This window comes from Ambystoma mexicanum, chromosome 13 (assembly GCF_040938575.1).
Source record: "Ambystoma mexicanum isolate Mex_15411 chromosome 13, UKY_AmexF1_1, whole genome shotgun sequence".
In the NCBI taxonomy this organism is placed as follows: Eukaryota; Metazoa; Chordata; class Amphibia; order Caudata; family Ambystomatidae; genus Ambystoma; species Ambystoma mexicanum.
This window is the reverse complement of record NC_090938.1, coordinates 373,661,298-373,687,897: the sequence shown is the minus strand read 5'-3', so window position 1 is coordinate 373,687,897 and position 26,600 is coordinate 373,661,298. Positions and strand designations below refer to the sequence as shown.

Sequence of the window (26,600 nt, the reverse complement as noted above, 5' to 3'; positions counted from 1 at the left end):
CAGGAAACACGCTCAGCCCTCCAGTAGCCCCTTAAAAGATACTGCTTTCCCAGGCATTGGAAGTTCTTATAAGGATTTTCCCGGCCTCACAGGCCAGGAAGAAGGCTTAAGAAAAAGATGGCCAAAGGACAAGAGAAAAACCATGTGGCACGGCCATGGTTGGATACTACCCACAGTTCTCAAACAAAACGCGCTAAGGCTTAAACGACAAGCCCCAAAAAGTGGAACAGGTCACTGCTGCCACCAACGTATCCTTTTAGCACACCTAGAGTAACCAAGAATCCTCTGAGTGTTAGTCTAGGGCAAAACAAAAAGTGTACCCCCCATTGTACTGCAGTGTAAGCTGCTTTGTACAATGAATGATAAGTTACCACAAGTCGTCCAAAGTAACCAAAGAACAAGTTACTTTTTTACCTGGCAACGTTCTTTCGATGGGATGTTCCTCCGACGTATTCAACATCTATGACAGTAATGTCCACAGCTGTGCCGCTACAGAAACATTTTCGGCGTCTGTGTCCTACGTCGATGACGTCGATAAGCTGTCCCTTGAGGGACTCGGTCGAGAGCCGATGTCACCGGATGTTATATGTAGGACGGGCCATAGCCTCAGTTGTAGTTTTTTCCCCAGAGCATGTGGCACCCATCTACTGCCAGTATGACTACAGAAGGCCTTGCGGAAACGTAAGCTGCAATCGCCTAGGAAATTCTGTAGAGGGGCAGGCTGGGAGGGTTCAATGTGGAATACGTTGGAGGAACATCCCATCGAAAGAACGTTACCAGGTAAGAAAGTACCTTGTTCTTCGAGGGGATTGTGTCCTCCTACATATTCCACATCTAGGACAGACTCCCAAAGCAGTACCAACAGCAGGAGGGGGGAAAAAGAATTTAGAATTTTAGAATGCCCAATCAAATTGCAGAATAGAGGATAGAGTCCAGGGAATAGGGTTTAACAAAAGTATGGACAGAGGCCCATGTGGCTGCTTCACAAATATTCCGAATGGGAACACCCCTCTGCAGAGCAGTAGAGGCAGCCACACCCCTAGTAGAATGGGCCCGTAAGCCTACCGGAGGGTCCTTACCCGCCAAACGGTAACATTCAGAGATCGTCAAAATGATCCATCTGGACAAGGTCTGCTTGCTAACAGCTTGACCTAAACAACTTCCAGCGTATCCTAGCTGATCGTCCACTCTGACCCGGGACATCCGTGAGACATAGAAGCTCAAAGCTCTCCTCGGATCCAACCTATGGAGCCTTTCCTCTTCCTTACCAGGATGCGGAGGAGGATAGAATGCCAGAAGAATTACTTTCTGGCTCAAATTAAATTCCGACACAACCTTTGCAAGAAAAGAAGGACGAACCCCAAGGACAACCCTGTCCTTATGTAACATCGTGAAAGGTGGCTTGGCGGAAAGTGCCTGCAACTCACTCACTCTGTGAGCTGAAGTAACCGCAACTAAAAATACAGTCTTAAAGGTCAACAGTATCAAAGGACAAGAATGCAAGAGCTCAAACGCAGTTCCCATTAGGAGTTTTAGAACCAAGTTCAAATCCCACTTTGGCACCTGAAAAGGTGACAGTGGAAACACATTTGTTCGCCCTTTTAGAAACTGAGAAATCAAAGCAATCTTAAAATAAGAACACTCCTCAGACGAGCGCTTAAATATGGACAGCGCCACCAGGTAACCCTTAATGGTACCCCCTTGCAGGCCCTTGTGGGCTAAAGAAAGCAAAAAAGACAGAACCACAGGAATTGAACACTGAAAAGGATCCACATTCTGTACCCTGCACCAGTCGTAGAAATTTCTCCAACGGAAACGGTACAGGGATTTTGTTGCGGGCCTTCTGGCCGAAAGCAACACCTCCATCACGTCTTCGAGGAGGTCCCAATCCTTATACCTCAACCTTTCAGATACCAAGCATGAAGGCTGAGGGACTTGACCTCGGGATGGAGAACCCGACCCCCCCTCCCGTGAGAGCAGATCGTCTCGGTAGGGAAGACGGTGGGCAGGGCAGATGGACATATCTAGAAGGTCTGGGTACCACACTCTCCTGGCCCATGCCGGAGCAATGAGGATCATTCGGGAACCAAATGTCCGTAACCTGCGCAACACTTGTGGAATGACGGGGACTGGAGGAAACGCGTACAGTAGTGAGAAGGACCACTTCACTACGAACGCGTCCCCCAAGGCTCCTCTTGGAGGAAATTTCAGCGAGCAGAATCTTTCGCACTTCCGGTTGACACTGGTGGCGAAGAGATCCACTTGTGGGGTCCGCCAAAGGGCAAATATCTCCAAAAGAACTTCCTGAGCCAGCTCCCACTCGTGAGAGACGTGCTCTGCCTGCTCAGAGCCTCCGCTGCCACATTTTCGTCTCCGGCCAGATGAACTGCCGAGATCGAAATGTCCTGCTGGATGGCCCAGAACCAGAGCTGCATCGCCTCTCTGCACAGTGGGAGTGACCCTGCCCCCCCTTTTTGTTGAGGTAGTGAATTGCCACTGTATTGTCTGTCATGATGAGGACATTTTGCCCCCACACAGTCGGCAGAAAAGCCCTCAGGGCTAGCCTGACAGCCCGCAGCTCTAACAGATTGATGTGGAGTCTGGACTCCGACGGAGACCAACGACCGCTGACTGTCAACTCATTGGCATGAGCTCCCCAACCCGTGAGGGATGCGTCCGTCACGATGGTCACCTCCGGCCAGGGTAGCCAAAATGGTGCTCCCTTCATCAGATTGTCTTCGTCGGCCCACCACAGAAGAGCCTGGGCAACAGAGGACGGCACCTGAACGGGATCAGACATCCTGCCGGAGGACTGCGACCACTGCATCCCGAAAGCCCACTGCACAAATCTCATCCGCAGCCTGGCCTCTGTCACCAATAGAATGCAGGGTGCCATGAGGCCGAGCAACCTCAAGAACTCTAACGCTGGGAGACTCTGGTCATGTTGGAACTTGTACACCATCTGCAGAATGTGATAAGCCCTCACCTGGGGAGGCGAACACTGCCCCAGGGATGTGTCGAGCACTGCTCCGATGAGGTGTCAAGTGGGACTTCTTTAAGTTGAGGGAGAAGCCCAGCTTGTGAAGGGAGTGGCAGGTGACGGACAGATGATCCAGGACTTGCCCTGACCAACCAATCATCCAGATAGGGGTAGATGTGAATCCCCCTTTCCTGAGATACACTGCCACCACCACCATCAGTTTGGTGAAGACCCACGGGCAGAGGTCAATCCGAACGGCAGGACCAGAAATGAAAATGCGAGTTGCCAACCACGAACCTCAGGTACTTCCTGTGCTTGGGATGAATCGGCACATGAAAGTAAGCATCCTTGAGGTCGAGAGACACCAACCAGTCCTGAAGTTGAAGGGCCTGGAGGAATTGAGAGAGAGCAACCATCTTGAACTTGTCCTTCCCAAGGGGCTTGTTCAAACCACCCAAGTCCATGATGGTCTCAATCCCCCACCATTTTCCGGGATAAAAAATATGAGGAATACCATCCCTTGTTCCTCTCCGTTACAGGCACCAGTTCTATGGTGCCTTTCTCCAGCAGGGATTTGATTTCTAGCGGAAGGAGCGGATTCCCCGGTGGATTGTCATGAGGCCTCTGCCGGAAAGGAAGACAGTAGCCATGGGCTATGATCTCCAGAACCCACACATTTGAAGTAATGGCACACCATTCTAAAAGATGCTGCGCCAGCCTTCCCCCAACCGGCGAACCATGGGACATGGCCTCATGACTGAGTGGAAGCAGATGCGGCAGTGCCTGAGGACAAAGAGGCAACTGCCCAAGCGGCTTTGGCACCTCGAGTACCTTGTTTTCCACCTCTGGTACTCCTAAGTTGGCCCCTTTGACTGGCAGCTCCCCTCGATCTACCAAAGGAAGAGTAGTATCGAAAGGAACCTCCCCTCCATTACTGTCCCCTAGGACGAAAAGACGGAGGTTGATGTACTACAGCGCTCAACGACTTCGCTGCAGCTTTGGAGGTTTGCAACCTCTCAAGGCTCTCGACAGCCTTGCTGCCAAAAAGATGGACCCAATCAAAGGGCATGCTAAGAAGCCGGTACTGTACATCAGGAGCAAACCCCGACTTCCGCAACCACGCAAACCTGCGCATCACGGTGCTCGCCGCCATGGACCGGCTGACACAGTCTGCCACGTCCAGACCCGACTGAACGGTTTCACACATGGCATCCTTGCCATACTGCACGAGGGCCAAAAAACCATCCCATTCCTCCCCTCCGGGAATATGTTCAGCCGCCAAAGATACACAATTCCACAGAGTGTGAGTTGTTATGCTTGAGCTAAAACATGGCGCTGGTGCGCAGTGTATTCTGGGAGGACTCAGAGCCATAATGGATATTTACTTCATGCCACAGTGAAAAGCTGTACTCATTTTGCTGAGAGGTGGATTTACTTTGCTGAAGAAAACATGCTTTCCAAACCTGGTATGCAGTCAAGGACATTCTGCTGGGAAAGCTGGCTTTGTTATGTCTTGTTATGAGTTATGGGACTGTTTTCCGTGGCGCTTTTTTTTTTAGAGGAGGGAAGCGCTTTGCTCCTTGAGGTTACTGCCGGTTGACCCTTGCCCATCAATGCGCAAGTGCATTTGCCAGAAGGTTTGAGAAATTACCACCCCTTTTTGAGGAGTGCATATATGCGGAACCCCTCAACGGTCAGACGGGACAAGTACAAAAACCTCAGTCGGAGGGGGGACGCTTCCTTCCGGTATATTTGTGGGCTGTTGTGCTCTCGGCCTGGCTGTTATCGGGGTCTTCCAGCCGCTTCCGGCGAGATGAGGGATTCAGTTACGCCCACGGTGATGTATTTTCTTTTGAATTCTCTGTCTTTTCTGTGATTTATTTCTGTGTTATCACTTGTTGCTTCCAAGCTTTGAATAAATAGCCGTATAAGTGCTCATTATTTTCTAAGAGTGCGTGTGGTTGTAAGTCATTGCGTCTTCTACCTGCGTTTAAAGTATTGGCTCTGCAATTGCATTGATGATTAACGACTGTCCGTGCACTCTGGGCGAGCAATACATTTTGTCGCTGTGAGCAGGATATTTGTGATGAATTGTTCCAAATATTAAAGAATCTGTATGAAGGCAGAAAGGCTTTGTTTACATTGCAAGCGAAAGTAATTTGGCAGTGAGTGTTGAACTGTGTTAATCTGTTTTTTTTTCTTGTTGGTGTGTGCGTGCCTGCGCGAGTGACTGCAGTGTGGAAAGGAAAAAAATATATATAAAGAGGTTTTGTACATTATTACAATGATGAATAGTTTGTTCAGGAAAAAGAGCGTTCCTGCTGGCGGTGAATGTTCTGATGTTATCATTCCAGGCTGGACTAAGAGCCCATTTGATAAATTGGCCCAGGTGTGGGCATGCGGCGCAGGGCTAAGTGAAACATGGGATCAGGGATTGGGAGATACTGATCCATCTGATGTAATGTTGTGCTTACAACACGTTTCAGTGGAAAGGGGAAGGGAATGCACTGCGCTGGGTAGGCGGGGTTGGGTCCTCCTGCATGCCTATAGGAAAATACATCAAAGGAATTTGGAAATTAAAAATGATATTTTGCGATTGGAAAGCGAGCTGGCTGCAGAAAGGCAGACTGCGTTAATGCAGCAGATTCAAATGAAACTTTTTAAAGATTAGGCTGACACATGCCAGGCTGTGGCCGAGATGGCAGTAGTCAGAGTAGCCCGGTATAAGTATAGGAAAAGACGGGGAGGGGTCATCTAAAGAAACGTGGCAGGTGTAATCGCTACTGCCGGTGTGGACTGGGATCCGGATAATTGGGATGGTGACATTTTTAACTCAGCCAGTCCAGAGAGTAGTTCGGCAAATGAGTCAGATCCCAAAACGGAATTTAAACAGAAGACAGTGGTGGCTAAGCCAGTTAGAAGACAGAGAGCCGGGCCCCACCCGCAGAATCCTGCGGGCGGGGTTGTGGATTTAACCACGCTGGAGGATTACACCCAGCAGGAGGTTGGGGAAATTATTACCCGTTTGAGGCAATAATCAGGGGAACCTTTATTGACATGGATGGTGAGGTTGCTAGATGGGGGCGCTGCGGGGTTGTTGGTAGATTCCACGGACTCACTGCGTTTTCTACCCTTGTCAACTGACACCAATGTACAGGAGGTCTTAAGGGCAGGGCCGCCACTTGATGAGAATGGTCACGATTCACAGGTGTCTTTTTTGCACCTAGCAGCCCAAGCATGTAACCATAAATACCCCATTACCACAGATTGGCCTAGCGAGGAAATAAAGTGGTATACTTTGAAAGAGGCAATTCAAAAGGTCAGAGAGCAGAGGCAATTCACGTAGATGCTCCAGGACACATGGGGGCCGTGCCGCTCTGTTTCAACTGGAAACATGGTGATCAGAACTGCACCACCCGCATACAAAAGTGTCATTATGACTTTGCTCGTAGGTATGACGGTCAAACCCACTGATGAGGTAGTGGATGCCATTCGGCAACTGGCAGATTTAGGGGAGTGGGACAAGAATGATGACAAGCCACGGGAGAGAGAGGGGCGTAGTGAGAGAAGAACTGAAGGCAGGAGGCAAGATAGTAGAGACTCCCGAGTGTCCAGAAAGGACATGTATTTGGCTTTGTTAAAAGATGGTGTGCCACGAGAAGAAATTGATGGCATTGAAACTAGGGTAATGTATGAATTATACAAAAAGAGAGGGCTTGCAGCCAAAGAGCGCTATAAACAGGTTAAGAAACAGGTAGTAACCAAGCCACAGGGGGGATACCTCACTTTCCGCTCCTCCTGAGGAAGAACAAGAAAAAGGGTCTATGGGGACACCTTCCCCATACCAGCCAACATATGCTGATTTGAGGAAGGTCGTGAGTGCGATGCTAGAGGCAGAGTCAAGTCACACTCATTCGAAATTTGACTAGGGTTACAGCCAAGCTCCGTCAGCGTCTGCTCGCATAAAAGTTGATAGGCGGCCCCATAAGATTTTTTTGGGACCCAGGAAATACGCAAGGGGTGCGAGCATTGATAGACACCGGGGCGGAGGCCTCTCTGATTCATGGCAATCAAGCACGATTCAAAGGCAGACAATTTACTATTACAGGTCTCGGGGTGGGGGTGGGAAGGAGACCCCCGCAGTACAAACGGAAGTGGAGATGAAAATAGGCAATTTGAATAGGCAGAAATACCAAGTGTTGATTGTCCCGATACCCGAGTACATAATTGGCTTTGACATTCTGTAAGGGCTGACTTTGGGACTGGGAGGTAAAACGTACCAGTTTGGGGCGAGTGCATTGACCTGCACACCCATTACTGTAGGCAAATTGAAGATGCCCCCAGTGCAAGTGCCTCTGGCAACCAAGAGGGTAGCAATGAAGCAATACCGCATTCCTGGGGAGCACCAGGAAATTTCAGACACCATCAAAGGGTAAGTGGAGGCGGGTGTGTTACGCCCTATCACCACCACATGGAACAATCCTTTCTGGCCTATCAAAAAGGGGGATGGGTCTTGGAGAATGACGGTGGATTACTGTGAGTTGAATAAACACACTCCTCCCTTAGTGCCCGCGGTCCCAGATGCCATTACCTTGATTGGGAATGTCCAAAAGTTTGAGGGGACTTGGTATGCAGTGGTAGATTTAGCCAATGCATTTTTCTCTGTGCCAATTGCTGAAGAGTGCCAAGAGCAGTTTGCATTTTCTTGGAGCGGGCATCAGTACACCTTTACAAGGTTACCTATGGGGTACATACATAGCCCGACTATCTGTCACCGGCTGGTGGCAGAGCACTTAGACAAGATACCGTGTAAACCTGAAATACAAATCTCTCACTACATTGATGATATTTGGATTCAGGGCAAGGATGAGCACAGTGTGCAAAACCAGTTAGAAGTCATTATGGAAGGATTGAAGAAGGAAGGGTGGGAGATTAACCCGAATAAAACTGCGATATTCCTAGGGATTCAGTGGCATAATGGGCATCGAGAAATGGTGCCGAAGGCCCGAAAGAAAATACTTGAGATCACCACTCCAATGAACAAAAAGCAAGCTCAGCAGTTTATAGGGCTGTTTGGGTTCTGGAGACAGCACATTCCCCATTTAGGGCAGATACTGCCCCCCCCCCCCCCCCCCCCCCTCCACAAAGTGACACAAAAGAAATATGAGTTTCAGTGGGGGGAAGAGCAGCAGAAAGCATTTGATTTAGCAAAAGACATTGTGCAGCAGGTGCTTGATTTATGGCCATTGAAGGAAGGCGAAGTGGAATTGAATGTGTCTGTACAAGACAATTATGCTAACTGGAGTGTGTGGCAGAAACAGGACAGGAAACGTGTGCCATTGGGGTTTTGGAGCTGGTTACTCATACACTCCGTTTGAGAAGCAGTTGCTGGCATGTTATTGGGCCCTTGTTGATACCGAGCAAATGACGGTGGGCCATGATGTATTGATGAGGCCAGAAATACTGATTATGCAATGGGTACTGAGCTCTCCTAAAACATATAGAATAGGACATGCTCAAAAAGCCAGCATAATTAAATGGAAATGGTACATTCAAGACAGAGCCAATTCAGGGAAGGGTGGAGTTGCGAAATTACATGAGCAAGTAGCCAACATACCACCCTCAGATTACATAAAACCGGAAGTGCCTGAAAAACATGATTCTCCCGTGAAATGGGGAGTACCTTATTAAGCGATTTGACCGTGGAGCAGACAGAGCATGCCTGGTTCATGGATGGCTCAGCCCGATATGTGGGAACTGAGCGATACTGGAAAGCAGTGTCGTACAATCCCAAGACAAAAAAGATTTTGACAACGTCAGGGAAAGGGAAGAGCAGTCAGTTTGCAGAGCTTTACACATTTTACCAGGCATTGAAACAAGAGACCCGTGGTCGATGTCATTTGTACACGGATTCATGGTCAGTGGCGAATGGGTTGGCGGTGTGGTTGCCAACCTGGCAAAAGAATGGGTGGAAGAGTCATTCAAAAGAGTTGTGGGGAAAAGAACTGTGGCAAGATATTGCAGAAATGTTATCACAAAGTGAAGTCACTGTGTATCATGTGGACGCGCATTGTGCTATAGACTCATTAGAACGTTTGTTTTAATTCTGTTACAGATGAACACACCAAGATTTCATCTGTGGATGCAGAGGCTCAGGAAGACGATTTGGAGGGTTTGGCCAAGTGGGCTCACCAGAAATGTGGGCACCTTGGAGAAAAGGCTACTATCAGGTGGGCACAAGCAGGAGGAATCAGTATTCCTTTAGAGGTAGTGAAAACGATCATTTTGCAATGTCCAGTGTGCCAACACCAACAGCATAAGCCTATTCCTCAGATTGTTCGGGGTACATTGCGAAGAGGAAAATTACCAGGTCAAATTTGGCAGATCGATTATATCTGTCCACTGCCAATCAGTAAAGGTTGTCAGTATGCATGCACTATTGTGGATACCTATTCAGGATACATGATGGTTTTGCCGTGCAAGCGTGCCACACAACTGAACACCATTAGGTTGTTAGATCAGATCATATTGCATTACGGAGTGCCTTTGCAGATTCAAAGTGACAATGGGTCACACTTCAAAGGCAAATTAATACAGGAATATTGTCAGGAAAAGAGCATTGAGTGACTCTACCACGTGCCTTATTACCCTGCCGCTTCAGGGCTGATTGAACAAATGAATGGGTTGTTGAAAGAACAGCTGCGCAAATCTGGAGATGGCAATTTCGCAGTCTGGCGTGATCGTGTGTTTGATGCGGTGCAAGTGCTAAACAATAGGCCTGTGAATGAGCATGAAACTCCTTTGATGCGGCTAATGATCCTGCTTTACAGATTCAACCCAATTCAGTCAGAGAAACCCTATTGTACTGGGAAATTACCCCAGATTCTTTAGCTCCCTATCGGGCGACTCCAGAGTCAGCAGGGATAGAATTGCATTCCCATGAGGAAATCAGATTAGACCCAAGAGGGATTGTTTTAATTGAAACAGGGATTGGAGTACAAATTCCCCCAAAGCATATGGGATGGATTGCCCCTAGATCTGGCCTAGCATTGAAGGGAGTTCAAGTGTTGGGAGGGGGTATTGATGCCGATTACCAAGGCAAGATCAAAGTCATCCTGATGAATAGTGGGGACCAATTGTTACCGATCCACAAGGGCGATCGGGTGGCCCAACTGATTATTATCCCCGTTAAGTTGTCCATGATTAAGAAGGGGGAGCCTCCTACAGTGTTAACTACCTGTGGGGATCGTGGCTTTGGCTCTTCAGACAGTATGGCACCAGGTGCGAAGGTGTGGGTGGAAAGGCCAAGTGGCCCACCAGTGCCCGCAGATGTCATTGCATCAGGCAAAGACCAAGTGGTTTTAGTAATGGAGCCCGGTAGAAAGAAATGGCAATATGTGCCCGCAGATAAATGTTACCTGAGAGAGTGATTTACAACACTTATATCTCTTTTCTGGGTTTGCCTTGTAGATCCTGTGTCTGGCTGGTGTAATTGTGGGACTAAATGGACTCCGTTCGGGAGAGTTAAACGGCATGCTGCAACCAATGAAAAATGTCACATCTGTGCCAGCGATCAAGGAGAAGCTGATAATGATGAGTAATGATGTCCAAAAGCAGCCCTATGCCAATGCCGAAAAGCCAGCCAGACCGAAGACATGGATTCATGAAATGCGGCAAACACGTCAGGTGCAAGTGAAAACAACATTGATGCCAGTTATGCGAGAGACATCTTCAGGACGGCGAAAAATTCTCCCATGATCACCCAAACGGAGAATATGTGGACATACCTGGCACAACAGGTGCTCAACATTACGCACTTTTGCCTTACTGACGTGCCCAATGCTGAAGCCTTACTGACTACGTGCTTAGTAGCAGTGCCGACGCCAGTTCCGGTTCTAAAGCATATTTTCGGCGTCACGCACAATGATTCTTTGGTTCAAGATTCCGATATCAGGCAATCCTTTTCTGTCTACAAGTAATGCAGGTTTTGCCAGGTAACAGATCGCAAATGGAGAAATTTGACACACATTATAACCTATAATATAACTCAAGGTGATGTGTGTTATTTTACGACATGCAATGCAAAAGAAATTGGCAAATGCCAACAGCTCAATTTAACCAAACAACAGCAAAATCACACTGTGTTCGAGCAACAATTGTGTTCGCGAGTTCCACGCACATGTACCAGCGTGAATAACACTATGTCTTGTAATCATACAGTGATAGCTGCCAGTCATCTGAATCATGTGAACGTTCCAACAGGATGGCTCTTTTCATGTGGCAACATCACATACACTTATATTCCAGCTAACATTTCCGGAGGTCCATGTGCCTTAACTCTATTAGGACTAATGATGTTCCCTTTACATCCAGCGATATCTCGAGGCAAAAGGTCAACCTTTGAGTCTGTGGGTCTATCCCCCGATTGTGATTCACATGTGCATTTGCTATCAGAAGCTGAGGTTATAGCATCAACCCTTTCACTAGTGGGAGTTTGGGGTTTAGCTGCTGGGGGTTACAAATCTTTGATAAAATTAGCATGTTTAGTAGTCCAAGGACTCAATCATACTTCTCAGGCATTAGAAGAGTTACTCCTTGATAGCAAAGTTATTAGAAAAGCAACTTTGCAAAACAGGGCTGCTGTTGATTATCTATTGCTAAAGCATAATTTAGGTTGTAACGCAGTTGAAGGTATGTGTTGTTTCAATCTAAGTGACCATTCACGATCCATTGAAAGTCATATTCGAGGTTTGAGGGATCTCATTTCTCAAGTGTCCCAAGATCATACTGGGAATTGGTGGGATTGGTCATTTTCATGGATTGCTGATATTGGGGGTACACTGCGTTACGCTTTTGGTTGTATTTGCATTATATTAGCTATCATAATAGCTTCTTGTTGTTGTATTCAATGCATTCCCAACTTAGTTTTAATATTTCGTTGGTTTCAGAGACCGGCTCCTCTGCCATTGGGCTATGGAAGATAAATATCCAAGGGTGGAATTGTCATGCTTCAGCTAAAACATGGTGCTGGTGCGCAGTGTATTCTGGGAGCACTCAGAGCCATAATGGATATTTACTTCATGCCGCAGTGAAAAGCTGTACTCATTTTGCTGAGAGCTGGATTTACTTTTCTGAAGAAAAAATGCTTTCCAAACCTGGTATGCAGTCGAGGACATTCTGCTGGGAAAGCTGGCTTTGTTAAGTCTTGTTATGAGTTATGGGACTGTTTTCCGTGGCGCTTGTTTTTAGAGGAGGGAAGTGCTTTGCTCCTTGAGGTTACTGTTGGTTGACCCAACTGGCAACCAACGGTTGCCTATCAATGCGCAAGTGCATTTGCCAGAAGGTTCGAGAAATTACCACCCCTTTTTGAGGAGTGCATATATGCGGAACCCCTCAACGGTCAGACGGGACAAGTACAAAGACCTCAGTCGGAGGGGGGACGCTTCCGTCGGGCATACTTGTGGGCTGTTGTGCTCTCGGCCTGGCTGTTATCGGGGTCTTCCAGCCGCTTCTGGCGAGATGAGGGATTCAGTTACGCCCACGGTGATGTATTTTCTTTTGAATTCTCTGTCTTTTATGTGATTTATTTCTGTGTTATCAATTGTTGCTTCCAAACTTTGAATAAATAGCCGTATAAGTGCTCATTATTTTCTAAGAGTGCGTGTGGTTGTAAGTTATTGCGTCGTCTACGTGCGTTTAAAGTATTGGCTCTGCAACTACATTGGTGATTAATGACTGTCCGTGCACTCTGGGCGAGCAATACATGAGTGAATCTTGCCAAGGCACAAACGGGGTGGGCTGCCTTTAAAGCCATACCCCCAGACGAAAATACTTTCTTCACCCAACCGTCAAAGCGTTTGTAGTCCCTATCCGGAGGGATGGTAGGGTATGCAGCCTGCTTTGCTGGGGCCGGAGCCTCCTGTACCACCAAAATCTCTGGAGTGGGGTGCGTAGACAAGTAGCAGGGGTCGCCACTGGCTGGACGGTATTTTTTTGGTAGCGACTTATTCACTGCCGGGAGACTCTCCGGAGCAGTCCAAGCCACCGCCGCCACCCTTCTTTGTAAGGCCATATGAAATGGCAGCACCGGAGCAGCGGGTGGACCTTGGTCCAATATATCTGTCGGGTCATCCTGCAGAAAATCCACAGGTGGAGCAGACTACCCCAAGTACTCAGTCACCCTCGACAAGAGATGCCTGTACGAGGACTCAGCATGTGTGCCAGGCTCAGGCCTGCCAAACTCAACCTCCGGAGAGGTGTCCAGACCACTGGTGTCATGCAAGGACTGACGCAGGTCGTCCATCTGGCTGTGTCCAGACAACAGGTCATCAGGAACCTCAGAAGGTACAACCCCCTCCTCATCTGATCCTTCTTCCATGTATTCCAAAGGCTGGAACAAATCCCTGGACGAGGGTACAGAAAAAGGCTCAAACACAGGCCTCACTGATTTACTGAGGGCCTTCCTCAGAGGTTCCACGGCCCTTGGTGGCACCTCTGGTAAATCCTCCACAAAAGGCGTTGAGGATGCCGATGGAATCGGCATCGACCGAGGAACTGACGACTTCGACAACGGCTTCAAGGCCGGAGCCCCGAGGGTGTCCTTCAACGGCCTCGGCGCCGACGAATTCCTTGGAGCCGGAGCCTCGAGAGAGTCCCTCAACGGACATGGCACCAACAGCGTTGATGCCTTCTTAGAAGGCCTCACAGGCTCCGACGGTCTCGAGGGCGTCGAGGACCAGGACCTGGCACGGCTATGGCGATCAACCTTGTCTGATCGGGACCTCGACGGCTCCCTATGATCGTGCCGACCGCCCGAGCCCAAAGGCGTGTGAGCGGTGGCCCTAGCTCGTTCCCTGCTGGCTTTGAAAATTTGAAAATCACCATCATCTCCTTGCGGAATGAATCCCATTCCGCCGGCGATGAATGCTTCTTGGGACAAGCTACCCGCCGTCTTGCGGAGTCCTCCGACGAGGACAGGGAAGGCGCCCAGTGACAGCGCTTCCGAGAGTGCCTAGAAGAGGCAGAGGAATGGCGGGTCCCACTCCGGGACCGAGACCCCCTGGACCTTACGCCGACACGGAGAGTCGCCCCTCGAATCAGCGGTCGAAAGCCCTGCGGATTTAGACTTACGGGTTTTGGAAACCCTACCTCCAGACAACTTCTTCCGCTCCTGCAAGGCCTTCGACGTCAAGGACTGGCATTCATCACAGTTGTCGGTGGCGTGGCTCTCGCCGAGGCACCAGAGGCAGATGTTGTGCAGGTCCGCCAGGGACATTTTAGAACCGCAGTCCTGACACTTCTTGAAGCCCGACCTCGGGGTAGAAGACGACAGACATATTCGCAATATATCCAAGTTAGAAGAACCGATTCAACAGGAGAAGAACAGAGGCGCACCGAGATTCCGAAGCGAACACGTTCACGGAAAAAACAGAACTGAGGCTACGGGCGTCGTACATATAACATCAGGTGACGTCGGCTCTCGACAGAGGCCCTCGAGGGACAGCGTATTGATGTCCTCGATGTAGGACACAGATGCCGAAAAAATTTCCAAAGCAGCACAGCTGTGGACCTTCATAGATGTGGAATATGTCGGAGGACACAATCCCCTCGAAAGTAGTAATACGACTAAGGGAAACAAGGTTTCCCAGTACTGACAGCCTGAAGGACATGTCAGTTTCCCCATAACATATGAACAAAATCCAGTGTAGTGAAGCATAATGCTTGACTGCACTACAAAAACAGGGCAGTATCAAAAATAAAAGCAAAAAGGTTTGGGGTTCCATAAAGATGGAAGGAATAGTGTAGTAAAGAGAAATCTTTCCTAACAAGAGCCACAACTGCAGGGGGATGGGTCTTGATCTCTGTAATTATTAGCTTCTGGAAACGATTGACGAAACCATCTCTACACAATGCCTGTGACTAAGTCTAGACTGACGTCTAGAATCCAGGATGCTGTAGCAGTCACATTCCACTGGGCTCAGTTGTCTTGAGTGGCTACTGCAAGAATCGGTGCAACACATCTCTAAGGAAGATGGATATTGAGTGGACCGTGACAGTTGTCATAGTGACCACTTAACCGTTTGGGTGAATGAGGCCCTGCACACTAGGTGGGAGTGGAACAGAGGATTCTTCTTGGCGACTCGTTCACAAAAGATACCTGAGAGTACTTGACTGTGGTGCAATGGCAGATGTCTTGGGTTTATTGGATTCTAACCTGAAGACACAGCCGAGCCCTCGGACGGTAGTCTGTGACAGGGATCGAAATTAAGATTGGGTAAGCAAGAGCTAAAGGTAGCTCCAGGGTATACAGCATTATACAGTGACCAGGTGTTACCATTGGGGAACAAGGAGCTAGCACATAGCTCCTAACAAATTCCTCTCTCCCATATGATGCAAACTTATAATTTTGCCAATTTTTTTAGGAATCCCTAGGTTTTTAATGTTGTATATATGTGTCCCAATATTTATAGTGTGTCCCAAACGCACAGTTAAATTCACATAGTTGTGTTTTGTTCTGCATTACTAAGGCATTAATCTCGGCAGGATAGCTCAGGGGCAAAGCGCTCACCTTGGAAGCAAGACATAGACGCGCAGGTTCGACCCTGGGGTTTGTGCTTCGAAACCTCAGGGTATTAAGCGTGTTTAAAATAACCTATTACAATTTACTTGGCCTGGGGAGCCAAAAGTAACTGCTGGTCACTTTTGGTGTCAAGCTACCATGCTCTTCTAGGCTAGAAGCAGGAGCTAAATAGCTCCCAGCACCCATCATTTTCAAACCCTGCTGCTAGCAACATATGGATATTGGTGGTAGCTCCAGTGGTAGGCTGAATGCCCTCGAGACTAACTCCTTTGATGCAAGTCCTTGACAGAGGCTCCGTGGAGCATTCAACTGAAGTGCTGGTCAGTGTTGGTGTTGCCACTAGTATGCAATCCCTTGGAATCCTGAGCACAAGCGCTGGTCGGAGATTATGATGATTGCCCTTTGAAGGAGAGGAAAAGCCCCTCGTAAAGGTAGAAGCCCCCCGAAAGGAGTTCCTGTCTCAGGGTGCAGAAGAAAAAGGGAGGTCACTTACATCATCGCCTCTTGACTCAAAGTGCTGTTTGTGTTGCAGCAGTGATGAAAACCTTTTCCCTGTGCGCCAACTGTTTAAGTGCCCAGTGAGAGATTCACAGTCTGTGCATGTGTCCCATCAATATTCAGGACCATAGCACTCCAGACACAAGGCGCGTGGGCCATGCGCTGAAAAATGGTGCAAGCACAACCCGCATAGGAAAACCCTGGTTTGACACCAGACAAACTGGGGAAAACTAGTGGCAGTTTTGGCGCAGCACAAAAACAATAGAGGAAGAAAAAGAAACGCTATGGAGTGGTAGGCTGTAAGCTGTGCAACAGGAAAAAGACTGCCAGGCGATGGAGAGTCGGCGTGCATGGGGGCATGACCAGCGCATGCCCAGACTGTAAACACAAATTCAAAACAATCAGGAAATGTTTTTGTTTGTAGTGCAAATATACTGGTCCCGTCAACATAGGATGGGCACCCCAAAGCATCAAGGAAAGGGGATGGATATAAGAGTAGTGGAGGATGAACAAGGCAGGATTGCATGCCCCCACCAAGGTCAGAAAAAGGACACTCACATCTTTCATCTGGACAGTAAACTCCTTCTCGTTGATTCCTCGCCTGAGTTTTGTGAACTGGGCAGCTGCCTCGTTTTCGATTTGGATGCTGCATGTGATAGAAGAGGGGGTGTCAATGTGCTCGCTTGTGGATGTTTCACAAGCGGCTATGTTGACATTAGGCTCTGGAATTCGATGAGGGTTCGGCCACTTCCCAGTCAGCACCGCCTGCGAGATGAGGTCAATACGGTTGATTAGGACACGGTCCTGTAGGAAAGAGAAAGGGGGGAATAATTCAAGAGAAAAGGAACATGTTTATTTCTGAATCAAAATAAACATCTGTAGCGGTCCAACCTCTTTTTATTGTATACGGTTTACAAAGAAACCTTTACAGCACTAAAACCATTAGAATACAATCAAGAGTGAACCATTTTACATAGCTTTACATATTACCAAAAGGGATTACTCATAAAGGACACATACATGTTACATTGTTTTACAACTTTCTTACAGACTATATAATTTAATACGGATTACAGTTACCAGAGCCTTATTATCACATTAGGTACCAGTATAATCAGTTTAAAAAACGAGGGAAAATCTGAATAATAAAATCAGGTAGACTCAACTCTCTTAAGCAGCCTTATTATAGAGGATTTACTGCCTAGGCACAATCTAACATTAACAACCTAGGAACGTTACAACAAATTAGCAGTCAATACACACATTAAAATCTATTTTAAAAAGCTAACCGTAAAATCAGTAAATTCCTCCCAATTTGTCCAAAACGCAAGCAAAAAGTCACTATATTTATCCCAGTTGCATGGTAAGCAGCAAATGCATTATACCTATGTATCCCAGTTTAAGGCCAGTGGAGGGAGGACCCACTATACTGTATCCCAGTCATTTTACAGATTCAAAGATTCAAAGATTTAATCAACAATGCAATTGCCAAGCCCTCATAGGGGATCTGGATATTAATGCACCGGGACCATATATAGTTGCGACACCCCACCCCTCTTCCCAACTCCCCATTTTACAAACTTGGCCATGTGGACAGATCTCTTTTCACGTAAAACCGGTCATGAGTAATAGGTTTCAATATCCCCTACCTTCTCATAAAATCGGCAGAGGGAGTTTTCTGGACCTATCATTTTCCTTCTAAATAAAACCTCACAGGTTGGCAAATTATTCCAGCGTAGTTTTAGAAGGATCGTCCGATAGTAACGGTTAGAGATTTACAGAAGGGTTGAAACAACCAAATGTTTCTTATGCTCCCACTGTAGATGGCTCAAGGAAGGGTAGGAATGGAATTTGTAATTGGTTACCATCCAATCCTTCTCATATAGTAAAAGTTTCACCTTATCGGGATCTGTTACCAGCATCTCTTTATCCAAATCAAGATCACGCAAAGATTGATCACATATATCCCGCATGTGAGCCATATATTTACTAGGATCATTACCTTATCCGCCCAAAGGGACCAAGTTACCCAAATCAGCATAGAGTGTATTCCGCAATGGGGCAATCAGACACAGAAAAAGGGATAGCAGTCTCCATCTCACGCGGGTCTGCAGTGAGGTAATTCCTAATTCGTATCTGATGGCAGCCATTGGAATGTTGTTGGGCAACTTCAATGTCCTTCTGCACAGCCTTCCCTCCAGTGTTTCCCAGAATTTATCTAGCTCAAAATAGTGTAGCTCCATCCCATATGTCAATTTGGCACAACTTTACCCTTGCAGAAACAGATTGACGGTTTAATAGAAAAGTAGCCACATTTTTTATTTAAATTTCATCAACTGGTTAGTTAGGGGTAGGGCCATCTGCTTAAGGAAAGAGCGGAATCGACATCCCGACGATTGGGCCATTAAATGGAATCCCAAATAGAGGACATTCTGGCTACACTATAGGCACGCCCTGTATACTCCAATCGTGCCTTTTCCTTCTCAGCCCCTCGCAGCATCAAGGTGCGGGTCTTCCTAGGATTGACTATCAGTCCATTTTAAGATGCACATACTTCAAATGTATTAATAAGACGTTGGAGGCCCACTTGGGTGCAGTCGAGCAGCAGGAAGTCATCGGTATGCAGTCTTTATAACAAAAATGTTATGAAGAATTAACATATTGAATCTTTTATAACCAAACATTTTATGAAGAATGCACTTAGGGGTGGGTTAAATCATGTGGGGAAACTGTTGGGGTGGGTTTTTAGGGGTGGGAAACGGGGGTTACTGTTAGGCAGAATTATATGCAGTACCCTTTGGGAACACTACACACAATTAAGACTACAAGTGACAGTACAATTTCACCTTTGATACAAGCCTGTATTACACAGTTATAGTGGTAGCAGTAGCGGAGCAGCCAGACTTAGCTCAAGATTAAGTGAGCAGTACAAATAGTTACACAAAGGACAGCAATTACTATGATTCAGGCAAACACTGACTCAAGGTTTGTAAGTAAAAGAACAACAAGTTACTTACCCAACTGTAACGTTCTTTCGACTGGATGTTCCTCCCACGTATTCCTCAACTTGTGATATTCGTTATCGCCAAATTCACTGCTTAGGAAAAAAAACATTTGGCAGAGGGCGCTGTTAGAGATCGTGGCATCGATTGTCCCTCGACAGGCTCAGTACCGTGTCGACGTCACTGTTGGTATAAATAGCTCAAGTCGCGCCCATTGGCTTCAGTTCTGTTTTTTCGAGGAAATACTCGTGGATCACCCAGGCGTGTCCTGTGACTGATAAGCCCATCGTGAGAGAAAAGTGTAAGAAACGTAAACTGTACTGCGGGGTAGGCTAGGAGGGTTGATGAGAAATACATGGGAGGAACATCCAGTCGAAAGAACGTTACAGTTGGTAAGTAGCTTGTTCTTCGAATGGATTGTGCCCTCCCAAGTATTCCTCAAATCTTGTGATAGACTCCCATAGCAGTGGTTAATTTGGAGGTGGGCGTACTAGTTATTGTTTTCATGTACGGAATGAAGTACCGCCCTGGCAAATAAACCCTCATTGGAGGAAGAGGCATCTAAACCTTAATGCTTGATGAAGGTATGCATTGATGCCCAAGTTGCAGCCAAGCAAATATCTTTTGCAGGGACTCTCCTCTTCATAGCCGCAGAAGTAGCCATTCCCCTAGTGGAATGGGCCCGTAGCCCATCTAGTGAGTCTTTTCCTGCTAATCTGTAGCATTCCAATATAGCTAGAATGATCCAGCGGGATATAGTTTGTTTTGTCACCGCCAACCCCAATTTACAACCTGTATAACCCACAAAGAATTGGTTATCTTGAAGTAATTTTGACATTCTTGAAATGTAAAAACTGAAGGCCCTTTTGGGGTCCAGTCTATGCAGTCTCTCCTCTTATTTACCCAAATGAGGAGGAGGATAGAATGTTGGTAAAATGATTTTTTGTGACAAATGGAAGTCAGAAACTACTTTCGGTAAGAAAGATGGTTTAACCTTAAGAACTACCTTGTCCTTGTAAAATGTGGTATATGGAGGTTTACATGAGAGCCTGTAGTTCACTAACCCTGCGGGCTGATGTTAATGCTACAAGAAGGACAGTTTATAGTGTTAGAAGCCTCAATGGACAGGAGTGCAGAGGCTCAAAAGGTATACAAGTTAGAAATGTAAGAACTAGGTTTAATTCCCAAGTTAGGACATGAAACAGTACTGGTGGATATACATTAGTAAGTCCTTTCAGGAACTGAATGATTAATGGAATTTTGAAGTAAGAAACCTCTTCTGAGGAGCGCTTGAAAATGGACAGCGCAGCAAGATATCCTTTAATTGTTCCGATCTGGAGCCCCAGATTGGCTAAATGCAATAGGAAAGAAAGCACCATTGGAGTGCCACATTGAAAAGGGTCCACATCCTTATCTTTGCACCAGTTACTGAATTTGTTCCAACGGCACCGATAAAAGGATTTTGTTGCTGGCCTTCTGGCCGAAAGCAAAATTTCCATCACGTCTTCCGGAAGGTCCCAATTCCTGTAACTCAACCGCTCAGAAACCATGAGTGAAGGTTGAGTGTCTGAACCACTGGGTGGAGAACTCGACCTTCCTCTTGCAAGAGAAGATCCTCTCTTTGCGGAAGACTTATTGGAGGGCAGATGGACATGTCCAGAAGGTCCGGGTACCATGTCCTCCTGGCCCAGTCCGGGGCAATTAGGATCATGGTTTTCCTGAACTTTCTCAACCTCCCGATTACTTGAGGAATCACAGGGACTGGAGGAAACACGTTAAGTAGAGGGAAATCCCAATCCACCACGAACGCGTCTTCTAGAGCTCCTCTCGGGGGAAATTCCCTTGAGCAATACTGTTCGCACTTCCGGTTTATCTTGGTCGCTAACAGTTACACTTGAGGGGTTCCCCAAAGGGTGAAGATCTCCAGAAAGACTTCCTGAGCTAACTCCCACTCGTGGGAGACTGTGCTCTGCCTGCTCAGAGCGTCTGCCGCCGTGTTCTGCTCTCCGGCTAGGTGAACTGCCGATAGAGCGATTCCTTCCCGTATTGCCCAGAACCAGAGCTCCATTGCTTCTCTGCACAGTGGTAGTGATCCTACGTCTCCTCTTTTGTTGAGGTAGTACATGGCCATTGTGTTGGCTGTCATTATCAGGACATTCTTTCCTTGTACAGAGGGCAGGAAGGCCTTCAGCGCTAGTCTGATTGCCCTCAGCTCCAACATGTTGATGTGTAGTTTGGACTCCGATGGAGACCAAAGACCGCCGATTGTCAGATCGTTGGTATGGGCTCCGTAAGTGAGGCGTCTGTTACTACTGTTATCTCCGGCCATGGTTGCCAAAAAGATTCCCCTTTGAGTATGTTGTCATTGCATGCCCACCATAGTAGATCCTGAGCAACTGCGCTCGGAACTTGCAGAAGATCTGACATACTCCCCCCGAGAACTGGGCCCACCGAGTCCTGAGGGCCCATTGAAGGGATCTCATTCTCAATCTGGCCTCTGGCACAAGAAAAATGCAGGATGTCATGAGGCCGAGCAACCTCAAAATCGAAGGCCGGCAGATGCTGGGCTTTCTGGAATTTTGTTACCATCTGCAGAATGTGGAGAGCTCTTATCTCGGGAGGCGAGGCTTTGCCCGAGGAAGTGTCCAAGACTGCTCGAATAAACTGGAGTTTTTGGGATGGTATCATGTGGGACTTCTTGAAATTGAGGGAGAATCCCATATTGAGAAGGAAGTGACAGGTGATCGACAGATGTTTTTGAGCGTGTTTGGGAGAACGTGCTCTGATCAACCAGTCGTCCAGGTAGGGATAGACTTGAATCCCTCCTCTCCTGAGGCTCGCTGCCACTACCAACATCAGCTTGGTGAAAAGCCTTGCCTTGGAGGTCATCCCGAATGGCAGAACTCGAAACTAATATTGAGAACCGCCAACTGCAAACTTCGGATACTTTCTGTGCTTGGGATGGATTGGCACATGAAAGTAAGCATCCTGAAGTTCCAATGATACCAAGCAGTCTTGGAGTTGAAGAGCCTGAAGGATCTGAGAAAGGGTTACCATCTTGAACTTGTCCTTCCTGAGGAACTTGTTCAAGTTTCTTAAGTCCAAGATGGGTCTCAATCCTCCGTCCTTCTTTGGGATGAGAAAATAAGGGGAGTACCAACCCTTGTTACTCTCCGCCACAGGTACATGTTCTATTGCACCTTTCTCTAGCAGGGTTAAAATTTCCTGCAGAAGGAGCGGGTCTGGAATTTTGGTCGAGTTGGTTCCCGGTGGATGATCGTGAGGCCTTTTTAGGAAGGGAAGGCAGTAAGCTTGAGCTACTGTTTCCAGTGCCCAAGCATTTTAAGTAATGCCCCGCCATTCTTTCAGATGCTGAGAGATTCTGAGTCCCACTGGTGTTTTGTATGATAAGGCCTCAGAGTGATTTGGAGGCAGCTGCAGGAGCGGCTGAGGGTAAAGATGCCGTTCCTGAGGTTGGCTTTGCAGTCTTTCCTCATCCACCACGAGTGACATTTCTCTTGCCTCTTTGAAAAGCCTGTCCTCTTCCTCTACCAAAAGAATAGTAGTACCGAAAAGGACGACCCCTCCAGGAAGATGAGCCCGAATAGGGTCTCTGAGGTTGTCGCAGGGAGACACTAGGGATTTAGCTGCCGCTTTTGAGGTCTGTAGTTTTTCTAGGCTCTCATCAGCCTTACTACCAAACAGCCTTGAGCTATCAAAAGGCATGTTGAGAAGCCTGGCCTGCATATCTGGTGCAAAACCCGACTTTCTCAACCATGCAAATCTGCGTAGTACTGTCCTTGATGCCATGTATCGGCTAATACTTTCAGCAGTATCCAGTCCAGACTGGAGACATTCCCCCATTGCCTCCTTCCCGTCTTTGACAATATTCAGGAAGCCTTCCCTTTCCTCGCCTTCCGAAATATGTTCAGCCGCCGCCGAAATGCATTCCCACAGGGTATGTGCGAACCTGGCATAGGTTGACTTTAAGGCCATGCTACCGAAAGTAAAAACTTTACGGGCCCGAGCATCATCCTTCTTATCCTCCCTATCCGGAGGTGTGGTTGGATATGCAGTTTGTCTCAAAGTAGTTGCAGCCTGAATAACCAGACTTTCTGGAGTGGGATGTCTATTCAGCTACTCGGGATCAGAAGTAGAAGTTCTATACTTCTTAGGAAAATTGCTGTTTACCGCAGCAATGTTGTCAGGGGTTTCCCAATTCTTTTCCACTGTTCTCTGAAGCGCCCTATGGAAGGGGAGAACTGGATCCTTCTGGGGGCCCCGAAAAATTATGTCTGTCATATCGCCCTGTTCAAAAGTGGGTGAGGCTCTACCCAGCCCATCAATTCTACCACTCTGTTCATTAAACTCCTGTACCCTGAATCTGCATGTTCTGCAGGGTCAGGTCTTGCAAACTAATTCAGGTGATGTGTCAATGCCACTAGCAGAATATCGCACAGATCTCTCATTTTAGATTCTGGGTCTATAAGTTCCTCTGGAACTTGTTTAGTGCCATATTGCACTCCAAAGGGAGAGATTTCCTCATCCTCAGACAGTTTCTTCAGAAATTGAAGACATAGACTTAAAGTCTGATTTTGGTAATGGCGTAAATCTTCTCTCTTCCTCCTCCTGAGTTTTCTTCGAAGGAATGGAAGGATTCTTCGAAGGTGTCGAAGGAATCTTTGACGACCCCGATGAAGACTTCGACAAAAGCGTCAGACGTTTTAGGCTTTCATATAGAAGCTGTCAGCGCCAATGACGTCGACAAAGTTGCGAATGTTTTCAACAACTTCTGCTTTTTATTCGGTGTCGGTGAAACACTCGACTCTCGAGGATTCCTCGACGACTTGTTGACTCGAGTTTAATGGGTTTCACCCATACTACTGAGTCTTACCGCAGTAGTTTCCGACTTCCCTGTGTCGTCCAATGGAGCAACTGGGGTCTGGCTCTTTTGGGGTTTCTTTGAGGGGGGGGTCGAGGCCGCATTCTTAAAGACCTCCATCATTTTTCTTCTAAAATCCTCCCATTTTCTTGGGGAATCCGATTTAGTAGGGCATCGAACCAATTCGGTCGATGTATCGGATGATGATGAAGGAGATCTATGTCTCCTTTTAACTTTTTTAGAAGATGAAGATCGCCTCGATCCACTACGAGATCAGGATCTCAGTGTTTTTTGTGACGTTCCGATTCTTTTGAATCGGATGATTTTTTATGTCTTTTTGACGAAGCCTTCGAAGTGGCCTTCGAAGCCTCCCGCCCCACCACTAGTTTACCTTTCCTCTCACAGAGGGCCTTCTCCGTCATCGACTGACAGGAGCCACAGTCACCGGTTCGATGATCTGAAACCAGGCACCAAAGACGAATGCGGTGAGGATCGGTGATTGACATCTTCGAACCGCAGTCGATACACTTCTTAAGCCCCGTCTTGGGTGTAGAACCAGTAGATGATGACATTTTCTGACAGAAAAATCTCAAAGCACGCCGTTCGAGAGTGAAGCAATCGGAAAAACAGAACTGAAGCCAACGGGTGCAGCTCGAGCTATTTATACCAACAGTGATGTCTACATGGAACGGAGCCCGGCGAGGGACAATCGACGCCACGATCTCGAGCACAGCACCCTCTGCCGAAAAAAGATTTCCGAAGCAGCGAAGCTGGTGATAACTAATATCATAAAATGAGCAATACATGGGAGGACACAATCCATTCGAATATATATTTATTTACTCAACAGTTGTATAACATTTCACTATTCTAAGCAAGTTAAAAATCACAATCATAAATACACCACACCACTTCCCTTCCCTTAAATTCCAGACAAGTTAAGCTCACAAAATAAAGTGGGAGCAAAATGACACTCCAGCAATTTAAACAGGAGCGAAAGAAAGCTATTATAAATTAGGCAAAACCAACAAGTACTCAGGGCAAATGAACAAGAGAGACTACAGTGAGGAGATCAGCTAGAAAGGCTTAGGGCCAATGTCAATGGGTCAAAAGTCTTTTGCTCAAGATCACACAGTTCAGGGTAGTTTGCAGTAAAGTTTGTGGCACAGATTCCGGACGAGGTTGGTTGGTAGAAAAGTTAGTTCAAAGAGAAGAAAAGGACAAGCCCTCGGATTGGAGAAAGATTTCAAACACTTTCACCGCGGCCAACTGAAACGGACAACTGGATTTGCACAGTACCTTAAAATGGAGAGGGAGCTCTAACTGAGGCAGACGTTCCTGGTTGTTCCTGCAGGCTCACGGTTCCTGAAGCGACTGTCAGACTGACACGAAGTAGGAAGATTGGAGGGTCCTGCGCCACCCAGGGAAGAAGCCAGCAGCAGAGTAAAACAAATAAAAGGTGCGCTCCTTAAAACCCAAGCAGGGTTCGATCTTTCTGGCTATCCGGCCCACTGTAGCTCTGTATAGCAAATTGGACCAGAACCAGAGGAGGGGTCCTGGCTTGTAGTTAGGACAAACTGGTTGGTCCCACCAGCTCAAGGGAAGAATTTTTTTGGAGGATCTTCTGTCGTCGGATTCTGGCGATTCGGACCTGCAGCAGGGCTTCACCGGGCGGTTCAGTCGTGGTAGGGGTCCTCTTCTTCCAGTTCCTCATTGGTTCTTTCGCTCCAGTGGCGACTCTACTCTTCCAGTCCGAGACCTGCTTTTTATGCAGTTTTCCCCCATTCATACAGCCTGGCTGTCAATCACACAGCAGGGTGGCTGGCCTGGCAAGGCCAGTCCCCTTAGCCAATCAGACAAGAGTGTGACTTGGCTTACCAAGGGAACCCATGGCAGGGGTCCGAAGATCCCTCCCTCACATCCTGCCTACCCAGACTATCAGGCGCCTTAAGGAGGGCTTCTGTGCAGAAGCCCGCGTAAAGACAGCGAACAAAGGAGTCAACCCCGGTTTGGTGCGCAGAGAAAAACACGAGAAAAACTTTAACAAAAAGAAATGGCGAACAAACCCAGATGGAACCAAAATAAAATGTATTTGGTCAAGCGGGTTTATGTTCGAGGCTAATATAATAGCCTGAACCAATACCACGTTTAGGGCAGATACCACTGCCACCAGCCAAGTCTTAATGTTAAGGGAGCGAAACAAGGCTCCAAGAAGCGCAGACAAAGCGGGTTAAGGGTTAACCCTTTCCAATACTCCATGTAAGATGGGGTGTACTGGGTGTGTGGTTTAAAGTGACTATATGAAGTTAATAGCAACTTTACCCGTTTCTGGGGGACAGTAGTCAGCCCCAGAAAAATTGAGTCAGGGGGCAGTCTCAAAGACAACCCTGTGTCACTGCACTCAAGGTGCTGTGTAACACACACAAAGTGGTGCACATGGAGTAGGTGAGGCTCCAGTGCCCAAGATCACACAGAAAGTAGAAATACACATAGCAAAACACATGTAAGAGTGGAAAAAGGCTCACACTCTTACTAGGTGGAAAAAAATAAATCCTAGAAATCCAGCAAAGCTGCTGAGGGACTCAGGGAGAATTCTCATAAATGGCCGATTTCCCTTACCTACTGACAGTTACCACACACACAATTTTTTAAAATAGT

At 47.3% G+C, this 26,600-nt stretch overlaps 1 protein-coding gene across 8 annotated transcripts in view; it reads right to left on the bottom strand.

The window, feature by feature from the left end:
* The window catches only part of CHD8 (chromodomain helicase DNA binding protein 8), a 1,687,145-nt gene that overhangs the window by 330,963 nt on the left and 1,329,582 nt on the right, over positions 1-26,600 (bottom strand). For all 8 annotated transcript variants that reach the window (XM_069633907.1, XM_069633913.1, XM_069633911.1 and 5 more), the window contains one exon: positions 16,617-16,862. In XM_069633907.1, the coding sequence (XP_069490008.1) occupies positions 16,617-16,862 (246 nt within the window). The remainder of the gene's footprint in view (positions 1-16,616; positions 16,863-26,600) is intronic.